The sequence below is a fragment of the Aulonocara stuartgranti genome (assembly GCF_965226115.1).
Source record: "Aulonocara stuartgranti genome assembly, chromosome: 13".
NCBI lineage: Eukaryota > Metazoa > Chordata > Actinopteri > Cichliformes > Cichlidae > Aulonocara > Aulonocara stuartgranti.
In genome coordinates, this window is record NC_138949.1 from 28,305,851 (window position 1) to 28,327,133 (window position 21,283).

At 39.2% G+C, this 21,283-nt stretch overlaps 2 protein-coding genes across 3 annotated transcripts; one reads left to right on the forward strand and one right to left on the reverse strand.

Moving 5' to 3' along the window:
• The first annotated feature begins 2,705 nt into the window (after positions 1-2,705).
• gpr155b (G protein-coupled receptor 155b) lies at positions 2,706-13,671 on the forward strand. 2 transcript variants are annotated; one of them, XM_082557124.1, is made up of 20 exons: positions 2,706-2,803; positions 3,252-3,460; positions 3,571-3,718; positions 3,806-3,935; positions 4,730-4,908; positions 5,085-5,237; positions 5,340-5,407; positions 5,748-5,919; positions 6,161-6,316; positions 6,519-6,602; positions 6,736-6,859; positions 6,983-7,067; positions 7,262-7,349; positions 7,616-7,841; positions 7,987-8,064; positions 8,330-8,484; positions 8,844-8,939; positions 9,041-9,105; positions 9,201-9,338; positions 10,031-13,671. In XM_082557124.1, exons 2-20 carry the CDS (start codon positions 3,303-3,305, stop codon positions 10,539-10,541), a joined length of 2,814 nt encoding a protein of 937 aa, XP_082413250.1. In that variant the 5' UTR covers positions 2,706-2,803; positions 3,252-3,302; the 3' UTR covers positions 10,542-13,671. The 2 variants fall into 2 exon arrangements, with proteins under 2 accessions (XP_082413250.1, XP_082413251.1); XM_082557125.1 differs by having other exon boundaries at positions 9,973-10,134.
• On the reverse strand, positions 11,715-21,145 carry LOC309720310 (transmembrane protein 41A-B-like). Its single transcript, XM_082557126.1, has 6 exons — positions 20,938-21,145; positions 20,649-20,844; positions 16,994-17,144; positions 16,711-16,872; positions 16,379-16,517; positions 11,715-16,288 (listed from the first exon to the last, which is right to left on the reverse strand). Exons 2-6 carry the CDS (start codon positions 20,786-20,788, stop codon positions 16,053-16,055), a joined length of 828 nt encoding a protein of 275 aa, XP_082413252.1. The 5' UTR covers positions 20,789-20,844; positions 20,938-21,145; the 3' UTR covers positions 11,715-16,052.
• Positions 21,146-21,283: the final 138 nt, after the last annotated feature.

Sequence of the window (21,283 nt, forward strand, 5' to 3'; positions counted from 1 at the left end):
GACCAAAGCATGTTTATATTTTGGTACACTTTGGTACATGGTTTACAACCATGCCGTTTTATTTGGGTGTCCTGAGTCATAGCTGCCTCATGAGCAACAGTGGTTTCATGACCCTTTATGCACATCGACTTTATTCCAATAACTTATTTAGTCTTTGCTTCCAATGTTTGGATTGCATAAACTGCTTGCTAGTTATTCCATTCTTATCAACCAACCAGTTACACTTTTGAAAAGGAATAGAAAAGCATACTTGACAAATGTGGCATGTAGCACATGTGACTTTCTGGGACTATTTATGGATTAAAACGGATTAAAAATCTTATGACTATATTTTAGTTCCAGGATTGTTGTGTAGTGCAAGGCTTCTTATGCAATCAGTCATCTTATACAAGTGTTGAAAAGCTGCAAGCTGTTATTTTATGAACCAGTGTTTCCCTAGTGCCTTTTCTATTCATGATTATACTTAAGGTTACTTAAAGGAATTAGCTAGAGATGCCTTTTGTGCCTTATGATGCTTATGCCTCATCTATTTGTTAAGTTGGAACAACTCTGGTGATGTCAGTGTTGAAACAGAAGCATTGACTACCAGATCATTTAGAACAGAGGTTCTCAAAGTGGGGTTCAGGAACCTTAGGGAGTCCACAACTTAAAGGTCCACAAAATAATTTTCTTTAAAGAATGTGGTATGACTGAAAATTGCATACGTACATACAGGGACCATTGGCGCAACTACAAAAAGCATCATTCCCACATTATCAATAAAACAGTTAGAACATCAGTACTATATCAGCGTGTCATACTTACATAGACCTAGACATGGAACCAAAGTGTAAAAGGCCTTAACTTCCAGGCTCCACTGCAGAAAACACATCAGGGGGAACATGAATGTCTAATTTGCCAAAACCACATGTGCCTTAACAATGTGCATCTGTGTGTTTCTGTTGGAGCCACTGAATGGTACGTTTTTTTGTTTGTTTGTCTTTTACAGTTATGTGTGACATGAGCTTGCTTCTAATGTTTATGATTGAGGTGTTAAAATAAATTTTGTATGGGAATATGGCAACATAATTGAACTGATTTTTGTTTTGCGTTTTTTTGTTGTTGTTTTTTTTGTTTGTTTTTTTGTCAAAGCTCCCTTGACTTAATATGAAGGTCATGTGTTTGTATCAGTATAATTTCAACAACCAATATTGAATGATGGTATTATTTTAAGTTATGTTTAAGAACTGTGCAGTATTATGTGTTTGCTTCACAAAGCATTGCTTTAAAACTGTCCGGTATACATGATCCATCATGTAGGGATCATGTATACATGATGGATCGTACATATACAGTACATGTATGGATCGTGTATGATCCATATATATGATACATGTATGGATTTTGAAACCTACATGTCAAAAAGGAACTCTTAAAGACAATCATACACAAACTTATTTACTTTAAAACAATGCTTTATGTTCTTTGCTTGGGGGTGAAAATGGAGCGCTTTTATTCTGTTATGCATTGTAAGTAATTTGATATGACTGTACAATGATCATGTGATAAAATGGGAACGATGCATTGTAGTGGCAGGATCCAGATGAAGTGACTTTTCTTTTGTATTGCCAAATAAAAATATGCATCTTTTACATATCTGTGCAATAAAATCAGCAAATACATTCTTCTGAGTGAGATCAAAGAAGGCATTGTCTGTTTTATTGTTGTTTTGTTTTGTTTGTGTCTTCTGTAACATAATTAGGCAGAATTATAGTATGTGCAACTTTCATTACCCAGCAGTATGACTGATTATTATTTCACATTGTGTTACTGCAAGTGCAGGCTCGATCTCAATCTTTTCTTGAGCTGCAGAACTTGGGAGTCGTCTCAGACATTTTGCTCCTTTGGCATAATTTATCCCTGCTTGATGTGGTGTATCACTCAAATCACAATGTAATGTTAAGAAACCCACCCTGCTGAATTAGAGTTTAAAAAGCCCACATTACAAAACTAAAATATAAGAACTGTTTTGCAAGTATAAGATCATCCATTTTTTTTCTTTCAGTTTTCAAATTTCATTATGTAATCATTTTTAGTTAGATGAAATTATGTCAGTAAACTGTGTCTGCCCCTTAACATGGCTGTCACTTCCTTTAGTGATATTGAATCCACACCCCTGATGTAAACTGGATGGATTTTCATCTCCCCATCGTCTTCCCCTTATTTTTACCCCTCCTTCCTCTGAACTGATTTATTGTTTCCCATCATTTCAGTTACATACAGTCTTCTTCACGTTACTTTAATAAGTATATCACTTCTGTGACTACATACCAGTTCAAGTCTTATTGATGGACTTGAAATCCAACAGTTTTCCTTGCGCAGGCTCAGTCATACCTCCTCACATTTGCTCAGTATCATCAAGTGAAGGATTTATTCAGTAATTGCTTAAACCGTAAAGGTATGTTTATAAAATCATCACCTCTGGAACTTACAATCATTATTTGAGGCACTATTTCTTTTTTTCCACAGAAAACGTGCAACAAACATTTATAGCTGATAAACGACAAAAATACCTGCAATTTTTGCACACTTTCCCTAAATTCAATAAATCCAGCGCACATGACGCTGCGACACGCCAAACTTTTTGAAAACCCAATCACAGTTGTGTGCTAACATACCTCGGCTCTCATTGGCTGAATCATCTGTCAGTCATTTTTCAGGGCGTTGCCACATCTCAGCAGCTGTCAGATTGTATCCAAATGACAATAACACGGAATTGCACAGCGAGCTTTTCTGCACAACGATGTTCGTCTAAAATAGAGAGGTAGGAGGTGTCGCTGTGAAACAAAGTATTTTAAACAGCACACTCAGTCAGATGTAAAGTTACCGCGCCCTCGTATTCGTTTTTAGCATTTAATTATGCTAGCGCTAACCTGCGGTAGGCAGTAGAAACGGTGCTTGTTTGGAAAATAGCATATTTTGTATCAGCGTTGGTAGACTTTAAATATTTCCGGATATTGCATTTAAAAAAAAGGCACCGTGCTAACATCGCTTATAGTGACGCGGATGCGTAAATAGAGATGCTGGTAACCCTGAGACTCAACCAGTCGCTAACCTTTCATTTACATATTTGTCTAAAGCCCTTTTTAAATTCTATAGACGTGACGTTGCAATTTGCTCTTAGTCTTAGTTTACCCGCTGTTATATTTCTATGTTGCCTGTTTTTGAATCGCTCCAACCTCTGATAGTTTCCTCTCGGCGTCCTCCCTTAGTGTGCTGATATTCCTCACCTGACCTCTCTGATCACCCTGTCCCACATCACAATGGAGACAACCAACAGCTATGTGTTAATCCATGGGAAGAACATCTCCCATAGCACTCTGACAGGGCCTGCTGCAGGACCTCACATGTCCATAGACAAGCTCTTCCCAGCTCTCCTGGAGTGCTTTGGCATCATACTGTGTGGCTATATAGCAGGCAGGTAGGTGATTGAGAATTAGACCATGTTTTTGCCCAGTTTTCCCAAAATATTGGCTGGGAAATGTAGTAAGTGCCTAGTGTAAATGTGTATTTATCCCCCCCCCCACCCAGGGGTGACATCATCACAGAGAGCCAGGCTAAAGGTTTGGGGAACTTCGTATCCAAGTTTGCTCTTCCAGCGCTGCTTTTTAAAAACATGGTGCTGTTGGACTTCAGAAATGTCATATGGGCATTTCTGTGGAGTGTCTTGGTTGCTAAGGTTTGTGTCTAACCACTTGTAAGTTTGCATTATGCTGAAGATTTATAGAAAACAAAAACCTGATCATCACGCTTCTGTCCTGTGTAGGTGACAGTCTTTGTGCTGGTATGTGTGCTGACACTGATGGTAGCCAGTCCAGACAACAGATACAGCAAGGCTGGTCTGTATGCCATCTTTGCTACTCAGAGTAATGACTTCGCCCTTGGATATCCTATAGGTAAGTGCAACAAAACATTACTGTTTGCTCTTCATTCAGGGTTAGCAGTGGAGAAAGTCCTCTCATGTCAGGGAATAACACAGAGTATAAACAGGTTCGATATGAGCTACAAAGTGCTATCAAGGCTGCCAAGGAAGCATATTCCCAATAACTTAAGTGCTGCTGCTGAGATATGTGGCAGGGAATCAAAGTTTTAACTACCCATAAACAACGGAATACACACTGGTCAGGGATCCAGGACAACACCCTACTGGAAAACCATAATGACCTTTCAACGTTGATATCAAACTTCAGGTAGCACACATATAGGGTCTCAGGGCATCTCCATCCTAGACTTCCTTGCTCACAGATCACCGTTGGTGACGGTACAAAACAGCTCTGCCAAGCTTTCAGTCAACACAGGAGCCTCCCAAGGATGCCACTTCAGCACCTATGATTGTAAACCTTTGACTGTGCCTCTACTCAGAAAAGATCACCATAAAGTATGTAGATATGGTTATGGCACAGCCATCCTCAGCTGCATTATAGAAGAGGAGTCATGGTACAGGGGACTGGCAAACGATATAACTTGCTATAGACAGGAGAATAATTCCTCTTCTTAACATACGGAAAGCCAAAAAGCTGTCAAAATGGATCTTGATCTTTAAGAAGATAATTTTGTGAGAAAGACTGATAAATCCACCAGCAGCTGTACTGCTTTGTGCCAATGGCAATAAAGTCTATCTTAATCTTATCTAATTAAGACATAGACAGTGTGTATATATTTCATTGCCTCTCTGTCTTCACTTTTCTAGTTGATGCTTTGTATCGAAGTACATATCCAGAATACCTCCAGTACATATACCTGGTTGCTCCTGTATCCCTCATGCTCCTCAATCCCATCGGCTTTGCTCTTTGTGAGGTGCAGAGGTGGAGACAGGCCAGCCATCCACAGCACAGTAGTCTTGGCATCCTGGGAGTTGTTGTCTTACAGGTACTAAGCATGCAGGTGTTTTGACAAGTGCATTAATACACCTGTATATCCTAAGGTTTACTTTATTTGCAAACTTTAAGGACCCAATTTGTACATTTGTAGCTGTTTCCCACTTTGACCTTTTGCACCAATTTTAGGTCTTCGAGTTTTAATTTTTATTATTTTTTTCACTCTAGGTGTTGAAGAACCCAATAGTGTTCATGGTGATAGTGGGAATCATCTCTCACTTTGCGCTGGGCCAGCAGATCCCTGCTGTGTTGTCAGAGTTTATAGATGGTCTCGCAAACTCTTTTGGAGGGGCAGCGTTGTTTTACCTTGGCCTCACTATGGTGAGTTGCACTCTTGTGTTTGTCTATCTTTTTTTCTTCTCCTAAGGATAACCTGTTTTACTTACCATGAAGGATATCATCAGCTGCCGTCTTATTTGGCAGGTTGGTCAGCTTAGAAAATTAACCAGAGACACTGGAGTTGCCTTGATATTGCTCATCACAGCCAAACTGTAAGTGAAGCCTGAATGGAATAGTGTGAGCGTAATTGGTTTAAGGTGGCCTGAGCTAGTGGGTTTTTGTATTTGACCATATTTTGCATGGTACATATTTTTGTGTTAGTTGCCATTATTTTGTATATAATATGTAATGCAAGATACACTCTGTCTTCAAAAATACGGAAATGCATCTTTCTAAAATGGCAACAAGCCTTTAAGCTTCACCAAGAACTCTTAAAGAAAATGAACAAAATATGAAGTTCAGAAGTGTTTTTAATAGTCAGTTTGGTTTTTGGTTGATTACACAGCTCCATGAGTATATTTTTGTCTGTCTCTCTCAATGTCATCCTTTCAGCTTGATAATGCCGCTGGTCTGTAAAGACATGGTGGATATTCTGGACACTGGAGTGAACAGCACGAGTGCCAATCACACAAGTTTGTCCAACTTTGCTTTCTTATATGGAGTTTTCCCAACAGCCCCCAGTGTGGCCATCTATGCTGGACACTATAACATGGAGTTAGAAGTGGTATGTTCTCTTAATGTAACAATCATACTTTAAAAAGCTGTATGAAAGGAATATTACTTTTTGTTGTTGTTGTTGTTGAAACACAAAGAGAAGAGGACTCCCTTGTGACTAAAATGTTCCATCTTTCATGCTACTGGTAATGATGGCATGGAAACCCACATGGTCGACACTTAGCCAGGTATTTTAAACTTGGTTTTTACATTCTCTCACCCCCAAATCCTGTTTGTTTGGGTTTTTTTAGGTAACGTCAGGGATGGTAATCAGTACATTCTTGTCGGCACCAATCATGTATGTGTCCGCCTGGCTATTAACAATCCCTTTAATGGACCCAACCCCCTTGGTTACAGAGCTTGAAAATGTAAGCTTCAACATCAGCATTGTCAGCCTTATAGCTCTGGTAAGTGCCTTTGAATTCACCCCAGTGCTCTGGTTGGATCAGTGGGACAGGGAAGAATTTTAAAATGATAAAGAAGAAGCACAGAAATGCTTTAACAACACCTAGAGCTTAAGCACAGGAAGTTGTGGATGATAGCTGGTGTCATGATTGATTTTCCAAATATAGACATATCAAATGATCGAGTATGATTATCTTCATTCAGGTGTGGACCATAGCGGTGATGCTGCTCAGCAGGAAATTTAACAAACTCCCTCACCTATTTGCGCTAAATCTATTCCTGGCCCAGGTCAGTCTTATTTCGAAAACATTTTTTAAAATGAGATTTCAGTGTTTAATTCAATTGATTCATTCATGAAATGTTAATTGAGAACCTTGTATAGGTACATGTTGTACCTTAAACTCTGTACTTTTCTCTATAGTTCCTAGTGTGTGTCAGTATGATCCTGTGGAATTTCTTGGTGAAACAAGAGGACAACCTGCTCGGCAAAATTCTCACCTTCACTTTGCTCTATGGGTCTCTTTACAGTACATACATTTGGACAGGTAAGTGAATACCTGTAAGTGGTTACACCTGTTTTATGAATGAAATACCCCAAAACTCAAATGATTTGTGTTTAGCTGGTAGATGTTGGTGATTGTATTTGAATGTTTTGTTCTCTTTTTCAGGTTTAATCCCTCTCTGTCTGGCTCTGACTAACAGAGATGATCTGCTGAGACTCCGACCAGGAGTATTCATGATTTTGGGTTGGGGGTAGGCCACCACAGAGAAATGAATAAGGATATTTTAATTGACAATAGAATAAGAGAATGAAACATTTTAAAACTTTTACTGATTGAAATGTGACTTTCTTTTTCTTTGTGGAGACAAGAAAAGAAGATCATATCAGAGAATATGATCTAAAGTCTAAGTAATAACAAAATTATTCAACCTTTCTCCACGCACAGGGTTCCTTTCCTAATGGTTGGTGGTCTTCTCATATCAGGAGAGAGGAGTGATACGATAGACTCTGCCTTCTTCTATGGCAGAGCCCAGGTTGGAACAATAGCTGCTGTAACTCTACATTACACTTTCTAAAGAGTCGTTCTGAACTCTTTGTTTATTTTTGTCCAGTCTTTTTCCTTTTTTTTTTCAGCTCAAGACTTTTTATTTTAAGTTCAGGTTTAATGCTGTATGTGGAGAAAACGCACTGAAATTCTTTTACCAAATTAAAGTAATATTTATAAAAAGCACACTTCAGGAATTCTAGAACAAGGTTTGTTTGGGAAGTTTAATTCATAATCTCATCAATTCTCCTCCAGATAATCAGCACTGCAGTAATTCTTGCGGTCAGCCTGGTTCTCGGTGCAATATCTTTGATGGGTCTCAGCCAGGGAGACTGGGAGCAGAGCGGCTACCAAGCCCTGAGCAGAGCTACTGTAACGGGTATCAATGATGAGGTGAGGGTCCCTGGTGGCCTGGAGGATTCACACCAACAGCAAGAGCAGACACAGATGTCAAATTCACCTGCCTGTGGTATCAACTCGGGTAACTCCATTCTTTCACTTTGTCTTTAGTTTATTCTAACTTAAACATAATCTGAGTCTGAATCTCTGTTATCTGTTGTCATTGAGTTTGTAACCAGATGATGTGCAGTAAATATGTTCATTCATTCTGTTCTGTTGCTGTGCAGACCTCCACGGTTTCTCTCCTCTCCAGCCCATACCTGATATGATAGCCAGTACACAGAGGGACCACACGAACAGCACAGGTAATAAACATACATTTCACCTCACCATTCACCGTTCAGAGTAAATTGTGACGTTTCATTAGTTTTATTATGAATTCTGTTATTTTAATTCTAACAATAAGTAAATGACACAAATTTAAATGTTTGTCTTCTGTGGTTGATTATTATGCATTTTTATAACTAAACCAAGTGTATAGCCAACAGTAGTCTGTATAATCCAATAAAGATGGTTTACAACCATAAAGTTGGCTTTGTCATCTTTACTTGGAATTCTCTTCCTCTCTAGGCCACATTGGGGCGCTGTGTGATGGGCATCAGCAAAGTACTTCCTCCTCTGAGCAGCCGCTGAATCTTCCACCACCCGGGCTTCAAACCACAGACGATAAACAGACTGTGAGACATGTTCTGCTCTGTCTGCTGCTCATAGTCAGCCTGCTAGCAGTAAGGATGAAACACTCTTTATGATTATGTGTGAGAAAATGTGTGAATGGACTGATGCTGTTGTCATCCACATTTAAATCACCATTTATATGGACATTACAAGTGTATGAAAATTGCCTTCAAACAGTGTTATCAGTTAGATGAATGAGACCTTTAAATATAATAAATCCTTTGTAGTGTTGTCTTTATCTACTTATCTATCTTGTTTATGATATAAACATCTGGATTAATATAAAAGCTGTTAATAATTAGTAACCTTATGCTACGTTGGATTACCTGTTTGTAAAAATGGAAAGTTGTAATGCATGCCATAACAATGTCCTGGTGCCTGATTGGTGAATGTTTCTGCCTAAATGAAGAACCTGTCCAGCTGTCTGTGGTGGTTGTTCAACAAAGATCCAGGAAGGCTCTACCTTGAACTACAGTTCTTCTGTGCTGTGGCTAACTATGGACAGGTATCTCATACATCAGCTTATTGTATATATGAAGTGTTGCGAGTAAAAAAAATACTATGTTCAGTTGTATCTACTACATTTTGTTTTCTTTTTTCCCCCAGGGCTTTTTGTCCTTTGGGATTTTTGGTCTGGACAGACACCTAATCATCTTGCCTTTTAAGAAGAGGTGATCTGAGACTTCATTGTGGTTTCTAAATTAATTTGTGATCAAATAAATAAAACAATACTAGAACAAGTTTTTTTTGTCTGCATTTTCTTTAGATTGCTTAGCCTGTGGCAGGGCAGGGACATTGATGATTTGAGTCCCTCGGGTGTACCAGAGGAGGTCAGGCTCACCTGTACTCAGTTTGTCCGCTACCACAAAGACCAGTGTGTACAAGACATAGTACACACACGCAGGTATGAGTACTTGTTTACATGTATTTGTGTGGGGTTTTCTTTAAGGACATTTGTGTGTGTTACATAGTACAGTTTGTGTATATGATTTGTTTTTAAATCACCCCTCACATCATCTGCTTATAGAATTTATTCCCTCTAAGCAAAATATTTTTGAAGTAAACACGGAAAAAAAAATATTAGAGATCTCCGTTTTTGAGTTTGAATTCTCTCTCTCTCTCTTTTTTTTAAATTGTGTTCTTGTTCAATTCTGAGCATGTCCAAATAATTACTTCTGATTTTCCAGTTTGTCTCTGAATCCTCTTTGCATGTTGCATCAGTTTCTGGGTTTCCCTCTACATAAGAATGTTATTTTTCTTAAAATCAAGTCTAACCATTTTAATTTTATACTCTGCCGTGCCTGTTTTAAAATACTGAAGATCAAATTTAGTCACCCTACTACAAAACTAAAACTTTTTTTTTTTTACAAGTCCTGGGTGCTATCGTTCTAACACAAAATAATTTATATTATCTCTATACCTTCTTTATGCCTTATAATCCTTCCTTTGCTTTCTCTTTTATTCCTTTCATGTACCCTTCCTTTCTTTTGCCTGCCCATTCCCTCTTCTTTTCTTCACCATCACCATCATCATCATAGTGGCTCAGGGGAGAGTGTGAACACTTCGACAGGTGAATCCTTCCTCTGATACTAACAGGTTTGGAGGAGGACTGGAGGATGAAAATGAAGTTCTGAGACATTCCTCAGCCCATGAACCCCTTTACCTAAACACAAATTCTAGTGATCAGGGTCAGCTAAACGATCACTCACAGATTCTTAACCGAAACCACAATCCAGATAAATCCAGCAGCCAGTGTTTGCTTCCGAGTCAACCCCACCTAGAGCCCGAGAATGAATTGCAAGCGCATATTTCCAACCCTGATGCACCAGGAACCTCCCTTGACCACGAACCCACCAATTGTCAGCATGGTAATGCTTCAAGCCCTCCCCAGTTTCATCAGTATCCCCAGTCCCATCTTGAAAATGTGTTCCGAGGCAGTGACTTAGTAGATTGGCTGGTGGAACGAGGCCTCAGCGCTGGACGAGCCGAGGCACAGCTGTATGGTGCCCGTCTTCAGCGGGGAGGAGTGTTGACAGGTCAGCACAGCTTCAAGGATGAACCCAACTTTCTTTATCACTTCACGCAGCCAAGACGGGAGGAAGAGTAGGAGGGATCAAGATGATGAAAGTGATGAACAAAGCTTTCGGCATACCAAGCGACGGCCACCATAGCTGAGTGCCAAAGCAGAAGTGCCTTATGGTGCAGCTGCTTCAAAGGCCACTTAAGGTTGAATCTGGATCATATGAGACACTCATTTGCCCACCAGAATTGGGTTATTTGTCCTTGTATATTCAGGGTGGTTCCCAGTTGAATATCAACTTATTAGCTAATCGGGAGAGAGGTTGCGCTTGCAGTTGCTTTAGAACAGGGGTGGGGAACTCCAGACCTCAAGGGCCTGGAGGTTTCAGATGTGTCCTTGATCCAACACAGCTGACTCAAATGGCTAAATTACCTCTTCAACATGTCTTGAAGTTCTCCAGAGGCCTGATAAGGAACTAATAATTTGATTCAGGTATGTTGACCCAGGGTGAGATCTAAAAGCTGCAGGACATCGTCCCCTGAGGTCTGGATTCCCCACCCCTGTATTAGAAGGAACTTAAACAAGGAAATTGATGGTTGGGGTTAAAAAGTTAAAAAGGCGAAACGATCACTTCCGACTATTACTTGCCTCCTTTTGGTTGTGGAAAGAGCCCTTTGGAATTTTATTATGGCTATTATATTCTTCTATTTTATTTTCATCGATTATTTTGCTCTCAGTTTTCTCACTGGAATCACTCTGAGATGTAAACAGTACAGAATCAGTCCCAATTGTAGCAGGTAAAAGTTTTATTTCCTTGATTGCTTTCTGGATATATTTTTCAAAGAAATTAACTTAAATGACCATGCTTAAATAAATAATATTTAAGATAAGCATGCACGTGGTGAGAAGACCAGAAAAGCCGTCAGTAAACTACTCAGTGACAGCCTGTGACATTTCTATCAAAGAACAATGTCATATTTTCTTTCAGGGGATATCAAAGCGTCCAGAATCTGCCTGTTAGTTCAGTTATCATTTTGCACGCTGTGTCTTTTTTAAAAGCTCCAGTCTATGCTGACTGCTTGCATGACTCAGCAGTATGGACTTCTCCTCAGCAATGAGCTGTTTGCACTAACTGAATAAATACATTCTTCCCTTTTTTTTTTTTTTTTTTTTAAATTATGCAACTCACTGGATAGCTGTCTCTTGGTGATGCTGCAGAGGAAGTTTGTTTTCTTTGCAACTGTAATTGTGTTGCAGCTGTTTAGTTTTAAATATTTGTTCAGGACTGATTTTGAATTCACTCATCCATGGTGGAGCACCACCTCATACGGGCTTAATTTGAGAATTCAGCCAAAATTCCTCTCATGTTCTTTGCCTTTGAGCCCAACCTACACAACAGAAGACAAAAGCACGTACAGTAGTTATTGGAATGACAAATCTGTCCATTTGAATGAAAGACAGGTAAAGCCAGAGGGCTCACGTTGTCACAGATACAGTCCTGTTTTTGTTTCAAATGGCTTATCTTTCTTTACAAACCACTGCTAAACTGTTTACATCTGTAAGAAAGTTCTACTACTCTGTCCATTTAAAAAGATCCTGTTCAAAATGTGTCGAGTCTACGGTAGCAAAGTCTGCGGTCACTGTAGACGGTTACGTCTTTTCATTGGCCCGGAGTCTACGGTGAACGTAGACACTCTACGCTCTGGTCCAATAGGAGTTCTGAATCCCACTGTAGACTAGCCAACATCTAATGTATTACCCCCATTTCTAGTCTTTTCAGTGGCGACACTAGAAATTTGTGTTATAAATCCAGATGCCCCTGCATGTCGTCAGCAGGCCGGGTGTTGTGAGCACAAGAAAACGATTAGAATAAAATGTGGTGAAGTTTGTTTAGATGATAGGGTCCAGCTGTAAATCAGAGGAATAAGAAAGGATTTGTGAATGTGTGTGCGTGTTTTAGGCTGGTTTAGCTATAAGCCTGAGTGTGTGTGTGTGTAATTTGTAACTGTAATGTAAAAGTGGGGGTCTGCCTGTCATAAAAGGAAATAGGAAGCCACAGTTGGGAGATGCTAGGAATGTATGGAACAGAAACAGGAAAGAGAGAAGAAGTTTGTTACCCTTCTTCCCGAGGTGCAGAGAGGGTACGGCATACCTCCACACATCCTGTTTTATAGGGGCCTGAGCATTTGTGTCACACACACACACATCAGCTATGTGTATCCATATATGGTAAATTAGGAAAGTTGTATTGGATGCTGTAAATGACCATTAGGGGTGCGGCTACCAAGTATAAATGTAAGGATCTGCATGACTGCCCCTAATTAATGTCTAATTATTGGGGGGGTCATACCCCCCTATCCCCCCCTGGAAATTGCGGCCCTGATGGTCACCGTAGACCTTGCGCTACCCTAGACTTGACTTCTCTGTGAATAGTGAATACAATCCCAGTAGTGCTCCAGACCTAGTGTGTTTCCTTTGCGTTTGGAAATCGAAGATGTGCAATTGAAAGTGGTCAAACTGGGATGTTCAAGGAGTGTCATCCTCAGGTGACATTAAAGCAGGCTTGAGCCGAATTTAAAAAAAAAAAAAATTAAATGGTTGTTGGATGCAATTTTATTATTATTACTTTTTAAGTGGGCAGAGTTACAAAACTGTGTGGTTGCACTTTCGTAAATGCCTGTTACGTTGTTGCTGTTTTACACTATTGCTACTATGAAGTTTACAGTGTGTTGGCGAAGTTATAAAAGGTGGATGGAAATATATGCATGTTTAAAAAATGTCAGGGACACAGATCATGTTAATGTCAAACTAATGTTTGCTGTGATTTTTTTTTTTTTTTTTTTTGTTGACCTACTAATGTATTTGGTCCCCATGCATATATTTCCATCTTTTGATCCTCTGCCAACAAACACCATACTGGTTCATGCAATCAACATCAGGTCCTTGTGTTTATGATGTTTGATAAAAATGTGATTCACCTTTTTTTAAAGAGTGCCTGCCTCAGTTAACATGAAGGTGTGTGTGTGTCTTTGTGTTTGCATGAACAAAAATGTCTGAGTGTGTATGCGCGTGTTGCAAAGCACTGAGATAAAGTAAGACATTTTAATGTCGGTCAGCAGGTTCAGTGTAACAGTGGATGTTTTTAGTGTGTTGCTTTAAGTTAGTCGGGGTCAGTGACTGTAACAGAAGGCATAAATAAAAAATGTTTGCATCTAAATTCGTTTTTACTTCATCACTAAACTCGATTATTGATTCTAATTGGAAATTCACAAGTAAAACAAAGTAAAAAACATTTTAGATTTTTATTACATTACATACAACCATAGAATATAAAATGATGGATAACTCCACCATGATGTCCCATTTTGAAGCGTGTAGATGAGCCTGTAATTTCATCACTAGGCCACTTCCCATAGGCTCCCACAGTACTGAAAATCTTTTTTGCCCCATGATGGGCATTAAATAGAAGGTTTAAGTCAAAAACATTGGCTTCACTTTTCAGATTTGTAAGCTAAATCCATCATTTCTGCTGTCTATGGCTAAAACATGATGGAGGGGGGAAGAAAAGATTTTTGATCAAACAAGAGGAAAATAAAAATCCTCTTCCACCCACACAAAAAGCCCTTTAAAAATAAAGGCAGCATACTTAGCAACTCCCCAGCCCCCCATAAATGTGTAATTTCACGCTGCTGATAAAAAAACAAACAAACTTGAATTTATTTATTTATATCATGTAGCTTTGACAAAATTACAGATAAAAATAAGTTAGGCACTTTGGGTGTTTTTCACATTCACAAATCAGGGAAAGCAGGAAAAGTTCACACACTGGGAGGCTACATTATAAAATGTGATACTCTAAATCCTAAACTGTAGTATATTGTTGAATATCAAAAAACAGTACATATACATATACTCAAACAATTATCCTGAAATGAGGTTGATCATGAAATGCCTCTAAAATACACACCAGACAATTCAGATTTCTGTAAGTAAGGTTTGTCATTTTCTCAGTTAAGGTTATTTGTTGCCCCTCTGTTGCACCTAACATTTGTTTTTGTGTGTTTTCTTTCATGATATAAATAAAAAGCTAGATTTTAAGACTCCTTTCTAAAGACTTTCTTCTCTCAAACATTGACTTAATAAATAAAGAACAATTCCAGTCAAATGTAAAGTGCAACACCACACGTGTTAATAGGAGCACATTATACGATTTTCTCATGTCTGTAGTTTAAATATTTAAAAATGACACAATAAAAGGCTGGAAAGCTGATTTTAACTCTTCACTGAATGAATTGAGTGATTTAAGTGTTTTTCTACAAGTGATTATAATGTCTCTCTTAAAAAACAACAACAAAAAAAACAAGCTAGTTCATTACTGTAAATGAGTCCAGAAAAGCTCCACATTTCTGCAACATTTAGAGCATGTTGCTCTAAATTATCTTTGTTGAAACCACCATGAAACCTCACACCTCTCATGTCAGTGAAAAACAGCTTCATTAAGACACATGTGTAAATGCTTCAGGAAATACAGGTACAAAACATTTTAAAGTCCAAATATATTTTCTCCATGAAGCTTCTTTAACAGCAATGACTACCAAATTAGTTACTAAATAAACATATGTAAGAGAAATGTTAGTCTAGCTGCTCTCTTCTTTATGAATAAAATAAAGAACATTGTTAAACTAATATCTGTAAAGAGATCCAGTCCAGTGTCCATGTAATATGTTAAAGTTATTAGAAAAATAGTTACGTAGGACTTTCAGTCTAAATCTAGTCTAAAAAAAGTCATTTTAAGGCACTAAATTTGATTATATTTTTGAAAGAACACCAAAATGTTGTATATCAGACACCCTTCAGTTTGCCCAGAAATGAAACTCACAGTATGACAAACATACTCATAATCATCATAAAAGCCATATCCATAAGAACTACTGAGACTGCACGGTCCGTTTCAATTATGTTTTGTTTGTTTTAGGATTTAGATTGGGATCTGTAGATGGGGAAGTTCAAAAAGTTTCTCAGGGTCATTACGCAGGGTTAAAGAAAATGACATGAAACAAGGCACTGTCGAAAAAATAAAAACCTGCAACTATTTTTAAGGTAAAATATTTTGTAAATAGATTGTTTTACCTTCTCACATGCTCTAATGTGCAGCTTTTCTTCATAATATCTGATTAATAATCTGAACATTTCTAGATTTTGGACTGCTTAGCCTTATAAAAATGCCAGTCCTGTCCTGTTTAATTAAGACAATAGGTGCAGATCATTACAGCGTATGTATTTAAACAATACGTTTATTGTTTTAGGGCATTTAATTGCCTCTGTATTGCTGTAACAAAGGAGCCCAAGACATTTCCAGCCCCATCTCAGAAAACTTACCCCAAACCTTTAGGGAACCTTCAGTATTAAAACTTGGTGTAACATGATCAGAAGCCAAGTTCAGAACAGATCGTACTGTAGGTATGATAACTCTCTGGCGTGACCTTACAGAAATCTGGAGTCACCAAAAGGTCACATGCCAACCAGCGGTCAGTTTTTCCTCACCTCACTTCTTCTCACATTAAGTTACATTTAGGTCTTCTTTTACCTCACACTCCGTCATCGCCTCTTCCGTTCCTGCTTGATATCAGTCTCACTGATTCCGTTGCTATCCATGCCATCCACTGTGAGGCGACCTTTGCTGTAGTGTTTAATCAGTGCTCCGGGTAAGAGGGCCACGAGGGCGATGGCGAGGAGCTGAGCCAGCGTCCCCCAGGAGAATATGTCATCCAGTGAGGAGATCTCTGAGAGGATGGCTCCGGTGCGAACACATATGAAGTTGTAGGGGATCAAACCTGAAAGCGAGAGAGTGGTGGCTGACTGATCAGTACTTGTTTTGTAGGTTTTTTAGTCTGCATGTTTCATGTTTGAAACTATGGTCTCACCTATGAACACGGAGAAAAAGAAAATATGCATAGGGATGTTGAGAACAGGACAGGTGATGTTAAGGAACCAGTTAGGAGTCATAGGGAAGAAACGAAGGAAAAGGAGGAAAAAGAACAAACTGCTGCGGTTTTCCTCCACCTGACGGAGGGAGGAGAATGGGTGAGGAGAGAAGAAGATAAAAGGAAATGTGAGAAAATTAAAACCTAGACAGCAAATGATAAAAAAGACATAGAGAGGAAACTGTAATTGGTTTGTCCTTCACTGAATAAATGATTTGCTGCGTAGTATAAAGTGAGAGAATAGGTGAGAAGGGGATTTAAAACATGCCTACCTTCCTCTGCAGCAGGGCCACCTTCTCAGGGAAGAGGTACACCACATACTGCTTTCCAAATGCTGCAGATAGCAGGAAGCAGAACGTGGAGCCTGTGGTGGTGAGCATGCAGGCCAATACCAGACCCTCCCAGGGCCCGAATATTGCACCAGCTAACATGTTCTGAGGAAGAAAAGCAGTCTCTGTTTAAAAGAAATTTGCACGTAGGAATAAGATATTTATCGGAAATCAACAAGACACAGGATTAGTTCGGATCATTGGTTTGCATTACTGTGTGTCTCACCAGAAAGGAGGAGCCAGGTATGGCAAAAGACTGTTTGTACAGGTATGCGCTACAGAAGAGCAACAGAACATAGGCGTAGTGTTGTCTTTTGTAAAACTTGAGCATCTCTGCGAGCTCCCGTAGCTCGACCAGGTCAGATGGGAACTTTAGCCTAGATGGAACAAACACAAGAATGCTGTGTGCATGGAAATACAGTATAAAAGGCAAAAACAGAGTATGTACTATTCTAACAAGTTGTGAGCTTTTTTTTTGTTTGACTACCTTTATTTTTTCAAAATGATTAAAAAAATAAATTGGTATTGATTTTTACCATTGTCTGCTCACATGTGATGCTACTTCGCTACCTGAGTACCGTGAACAATAAATGATCTGATACGTTTTAAATCACCTTCATCATCTTATTTTCTGCTTTGTGGTAATTAAAAATAAATGGAAAAATACAGTGACAGACAGCACGTACATGGCAGTATATAAGTAATCTGGATTTTATATGAGAGCCTGAAATTAAACCCCATTTACTTCTACTGCATTGGTTCAGTGGTTGAACTACAGCACCCATAGGCAAAAATGTCAGCATGACTATGATGCAATTGTTTTTTTGAGTTGTATATATAGTATTTTTTAAATTTGATAAAAAAAAAAAACACACACACACAAAGTGTAAGAGAAGTGTAACTGTGCGCATGTGTGCACCAAAGCGAATCAGAGGGTAACAGGATATATCTGATTGAAGGACAGAAATAGTGTTGCTGCCTGTAGACTTGCGCAGAGGGTAGGAAGACACTTCTCAAAGCTCACATGCACACACAATAAAATCCCCCCAGTTGAAACTCAAGATGCCGGCTTCCTCTGCCAGCTGCTCTGGCATTCAGTGTTCCTTGTTCCCACTGGTCAGTGGACGAATATTCTGTTCTGTCATTGGTCCACAAGTTGATGATGCATGAGGGTTCAGATACATGAAACTGCATGAGTGTATGTACTGTATTCAAGCAGCTACAAGTGTCATCATGGGCACTTTTAAATTTTGCTAATACACAACCTTATGCAAAACACTCTGTATCTGCGCACACACACAACATTCATATATAGCTTTCCACTAGCTTGATATTAATATGAAGCCGGACTGTATTAGGCTGACTGTAATCTCCAGCATTAGAAGATGTGACTGGGGCTGATATATAACTATTAATTAATTTCTTGTTTCTTTCAGTGATAAATTTGGTTACAGGTTCTCACTTATTCTCATTATTCAGCCTGAACCTCTGATACAAGGAAGGATGGATCCACGCTTTCATGTTGATCACTCCAAATTCGGACCACAGCAGAAATTGAGATTTATCAGACCAGTTAACATTTTCTTCAGTGTTTTTCGAGTCACTTTTGGTGAGCTTATGTGAAGTCTATCCTCCGTTTCTTGTTCTTAGCTGAGAGCAGTGCCACCCGGTGTGGTCTTCTGCTGCTGTAGCCCATGTACTTTAAAGTTTGATGTTTTGTTCATTCAGAGATGCTATTCTGCATACCTTGGTTGTAATGAGTAGTTACTTGCTTACCTATCAGCTCAATGCAGTCTGTTCATTCTCGCCTGACCGCAACAGGACATTTTCATCTAGAGAGCTGTCACTGGATATTATCTCTTGTGAGGGTGGTCAGGTGGAAAAACCCCAGTGGATCGGCAGTTTTTGAAATACTTATATCAGCCCATCTGGCACCAGCAACCATACCAACCATGTCAAAGTCACTTAAACCACCTTTCTACCCCATTGTGATGCTCAGTTTGTTCAGATTAAAGTCATTTGTAATAAAAACAATAACTCAGAAATTCTAAGATTAAAGTTACAGACTCAGAAGAAAGCAACTAAGATTTTGTAAGGAATGGCATAACCTTCCTGTGCAAGCATCTGATCACATCTCCATCTTCCATGTATCGTACCTGCAGTGGATGACCCTGAAGTTAAAATGATACTTTACAACACAAAAAAGTAAGTGCGTCTGGACTTTCAAAATCCACTGCTGTATACTGGAGCTAAACAAAATGGGGAAAAAATTATGTACTGATGTTGATGGGGTGATAGTTTGTTTAGCTGCACATCCTCACTAATGTCTTTATGGAGCATTCTCTGTGTATGTAGAGTAGTGGAGTAGATATAACATTGCAGAGGCTGTGCGATATGACCAAAATCTCATATCCCGATATAAGAATTCTATCGTCCCGATAATGATATAAATCACAAAAATTTAACATTTTCTGTAAATTCTGTGAATCTCGTGCAGCTCGACTTGCGGGAAGTGTTTCCTGCTGCGCGTCATGTAGCTGGAGTCGAGTGTTTTAACAGAGGCATGAAACTATACATTTTTAGACATAAGTTGTAACGGCCACCGTTTTCTTTGTGAGTATTTATTACACGGCGTGCTGCAGGGAAAAGCCTGTTCTAACGTTTGAGTCTAAGGTTTATTTTTTAGCACCTGGCGGCTCTTTTTTACTTCTCATCAGACAACACTACTTCTCATCCGTAAATAAAAATAGAAATTTTTATTGAAAACGTCACCTCACCAGATCCACTCACGCTATGCTTTTACTTTATAAGTAACAAAATATGGGTAATATCATTTTACTGGGAGTGCACCCTTTCTCTCTCCAACACACACACATACACACTCAAGGATCCTACTCTTGGCTTCAGAGTGCATTGGTCTGCGTTATTCTATCATCTCTAGACAACCTCACACTTGACCGTCTGGCACATTACAACATATCAGTTTCATAACTCTCTCTCTCTCTCGCTCTCTCTCACACACACACACACACACACACACACACACACACTGAGACACACACACTGAGACACACATATAGAAAATAAATCACTTCAAAACACCAATACACACACACATACACACTTAGAAGTGAGTTAATCGGTCCAGTATAGCTTGGGTCCAGTATGTACTTGAGGAGACATGATGTAAATATCAAGCAGATAATATTTTAGTGCAACAATAACAATAATAATAATAAATTATTAATGTGATACTTATTGTAGATGTGATACTTTAAAAACAAATATCCTTTATTTAAGGCATATATAATTTTAGACCTTCATATCTTTAGATGAGTTCACATCATGTTCCAACTAATTCAACGATGGGAAGGTTATATGTCACTACTGCTTTGGTTTCCAAGATGGGGGGAGGCCAGGGAATCCCCAAGGAATTTTAAGACAGACTTTAGGGGTGTCATAAAACAAATGTATCCAGGAATTATTTTATTTCACTTTCCTCCTGACTAAAAATGTCTCAGATAAAAGCGTGTAAGTAAAAAAAGAAAAAGATTTCTCTGCACTAAAGCCACAACCCACAACCTTCTCTCAACCAAGATTTTCTGCTTATGAAGAGTATTAGCACCGTGCTTTGGTGAAAAATGCCTGCAGTCCAAATTCAGATTATAGGCAGATAGATTTTAAAGAATGGAGCACCATAAGTACCAGCTTTGTCAAAGACACCCAATAATACTGATAATAAGGAACAGGTTAATGTAATACTGCTATGATAATTGACTTACCTGCATATCCATCAGTAACACCAAGTGGCTCTAATAACTGAAAGTAATATTTTTGCCCAAACTTGAATTCTGCATGTAAAGTATGTAAAGTTTCCTTACCTGTACTCCTGGACCTCCTCGTGCTCCCCCTGGGAGCCAGGCTGGAGCTGCTTGGGTCCCGGGGGAAGATGCGTGGACAGCAGGTAGAGGTAGACACTTGCCGCCCCGACAACTGCAGCCAGTCCCGTTAAGGAGCGCATGTTGCTCCCTACAGAAACTCCGTGATCACCGGATAAAACTCCGCTGACAACTCGGGCTGAATTTAAGCAAAGGGGAAAACCGCCGATGAGATAAAGTCGACGTGCTGCGGTTCAGTTGGACGGCAGCGAAAAAAGTGGGTGTCGCTTACCGAGAACCAGGCTACGGTGACGGCTGACATTCTGGCCGGTGTTCGGCACACGGATCACATGGCAGCCGGGCAAACTTTCTTTAGACTGATGGAAAAGAAGCTTTGTGCCCACAGTTTCTCCCCCAACACGTCTTATTTAAAATAACACCAAAAATTCATCCCAACAGGTCGTAATAATCAGGATGAGTTAATGGTCGGTATATATCTACAGTTGCACTTATGCGACCAGCCACCAGGGGGCGCTAAAGTCCACGATGAGTTCAGAGTAAGATGATACGATCTGATATTGTGCAATGGTAGTATTTATAGAGCAGGATCCTAACTGTGTATCATTCAGATTTAAACG

What these genes read in the sequence shown, in the direction of transcription:
- LOC309720310 (XM_082557126.1), bottom strand. Translation starts at nt 20,788, where the DNA reads ATGCGCTCCTTAACGGGACTGGCTGCAGTTGTCGGGGCGGCAAGTGTC. An exon ending in GAGGAGGTCCAGGAGTACAG is followed by an intron (nt 17,145 to 20,648) that starts GTAAGGAAACTT and finishes TGTTCCATCTAG; the next exon opens with GCTAAAGTTCCCATCTGACC. An exon ending in CTTTTTCTCCGTGTTCATAG is followed by an intron (nt 16,289 to 16,378) that starts GTGAGACCATAG and finishes TCTCGCTTTCAG; the next exon opens with GTTTGATCCCCTACAACTTC.
- gpr155b (XM_082557124.1), top strand. Translation starts at nt 3,303, where the DNA reads ATGGAGACAACCAACAGCTATGTGTTAATCCATGGGAAGAACATCTCC. An exon ending in ATAACATGGAGTTAGAAGTG is followed by an intron (nt 5,920 to 6,160) that starts GTATGTTCTCTT and finishes GGGTTTTTTTAG; the next exon opens with GTAACGTCAGGGATGGTAAT. An exon ending in TAAATCTATTCCTGGCCCAG is followed by an intron (nt 6,603 to 6,735) that starts GTCAGTCTTATT and finishes TTTTCTCTATAG; the next exon opens with TTCCTAGTGTGTGTCAGTAT.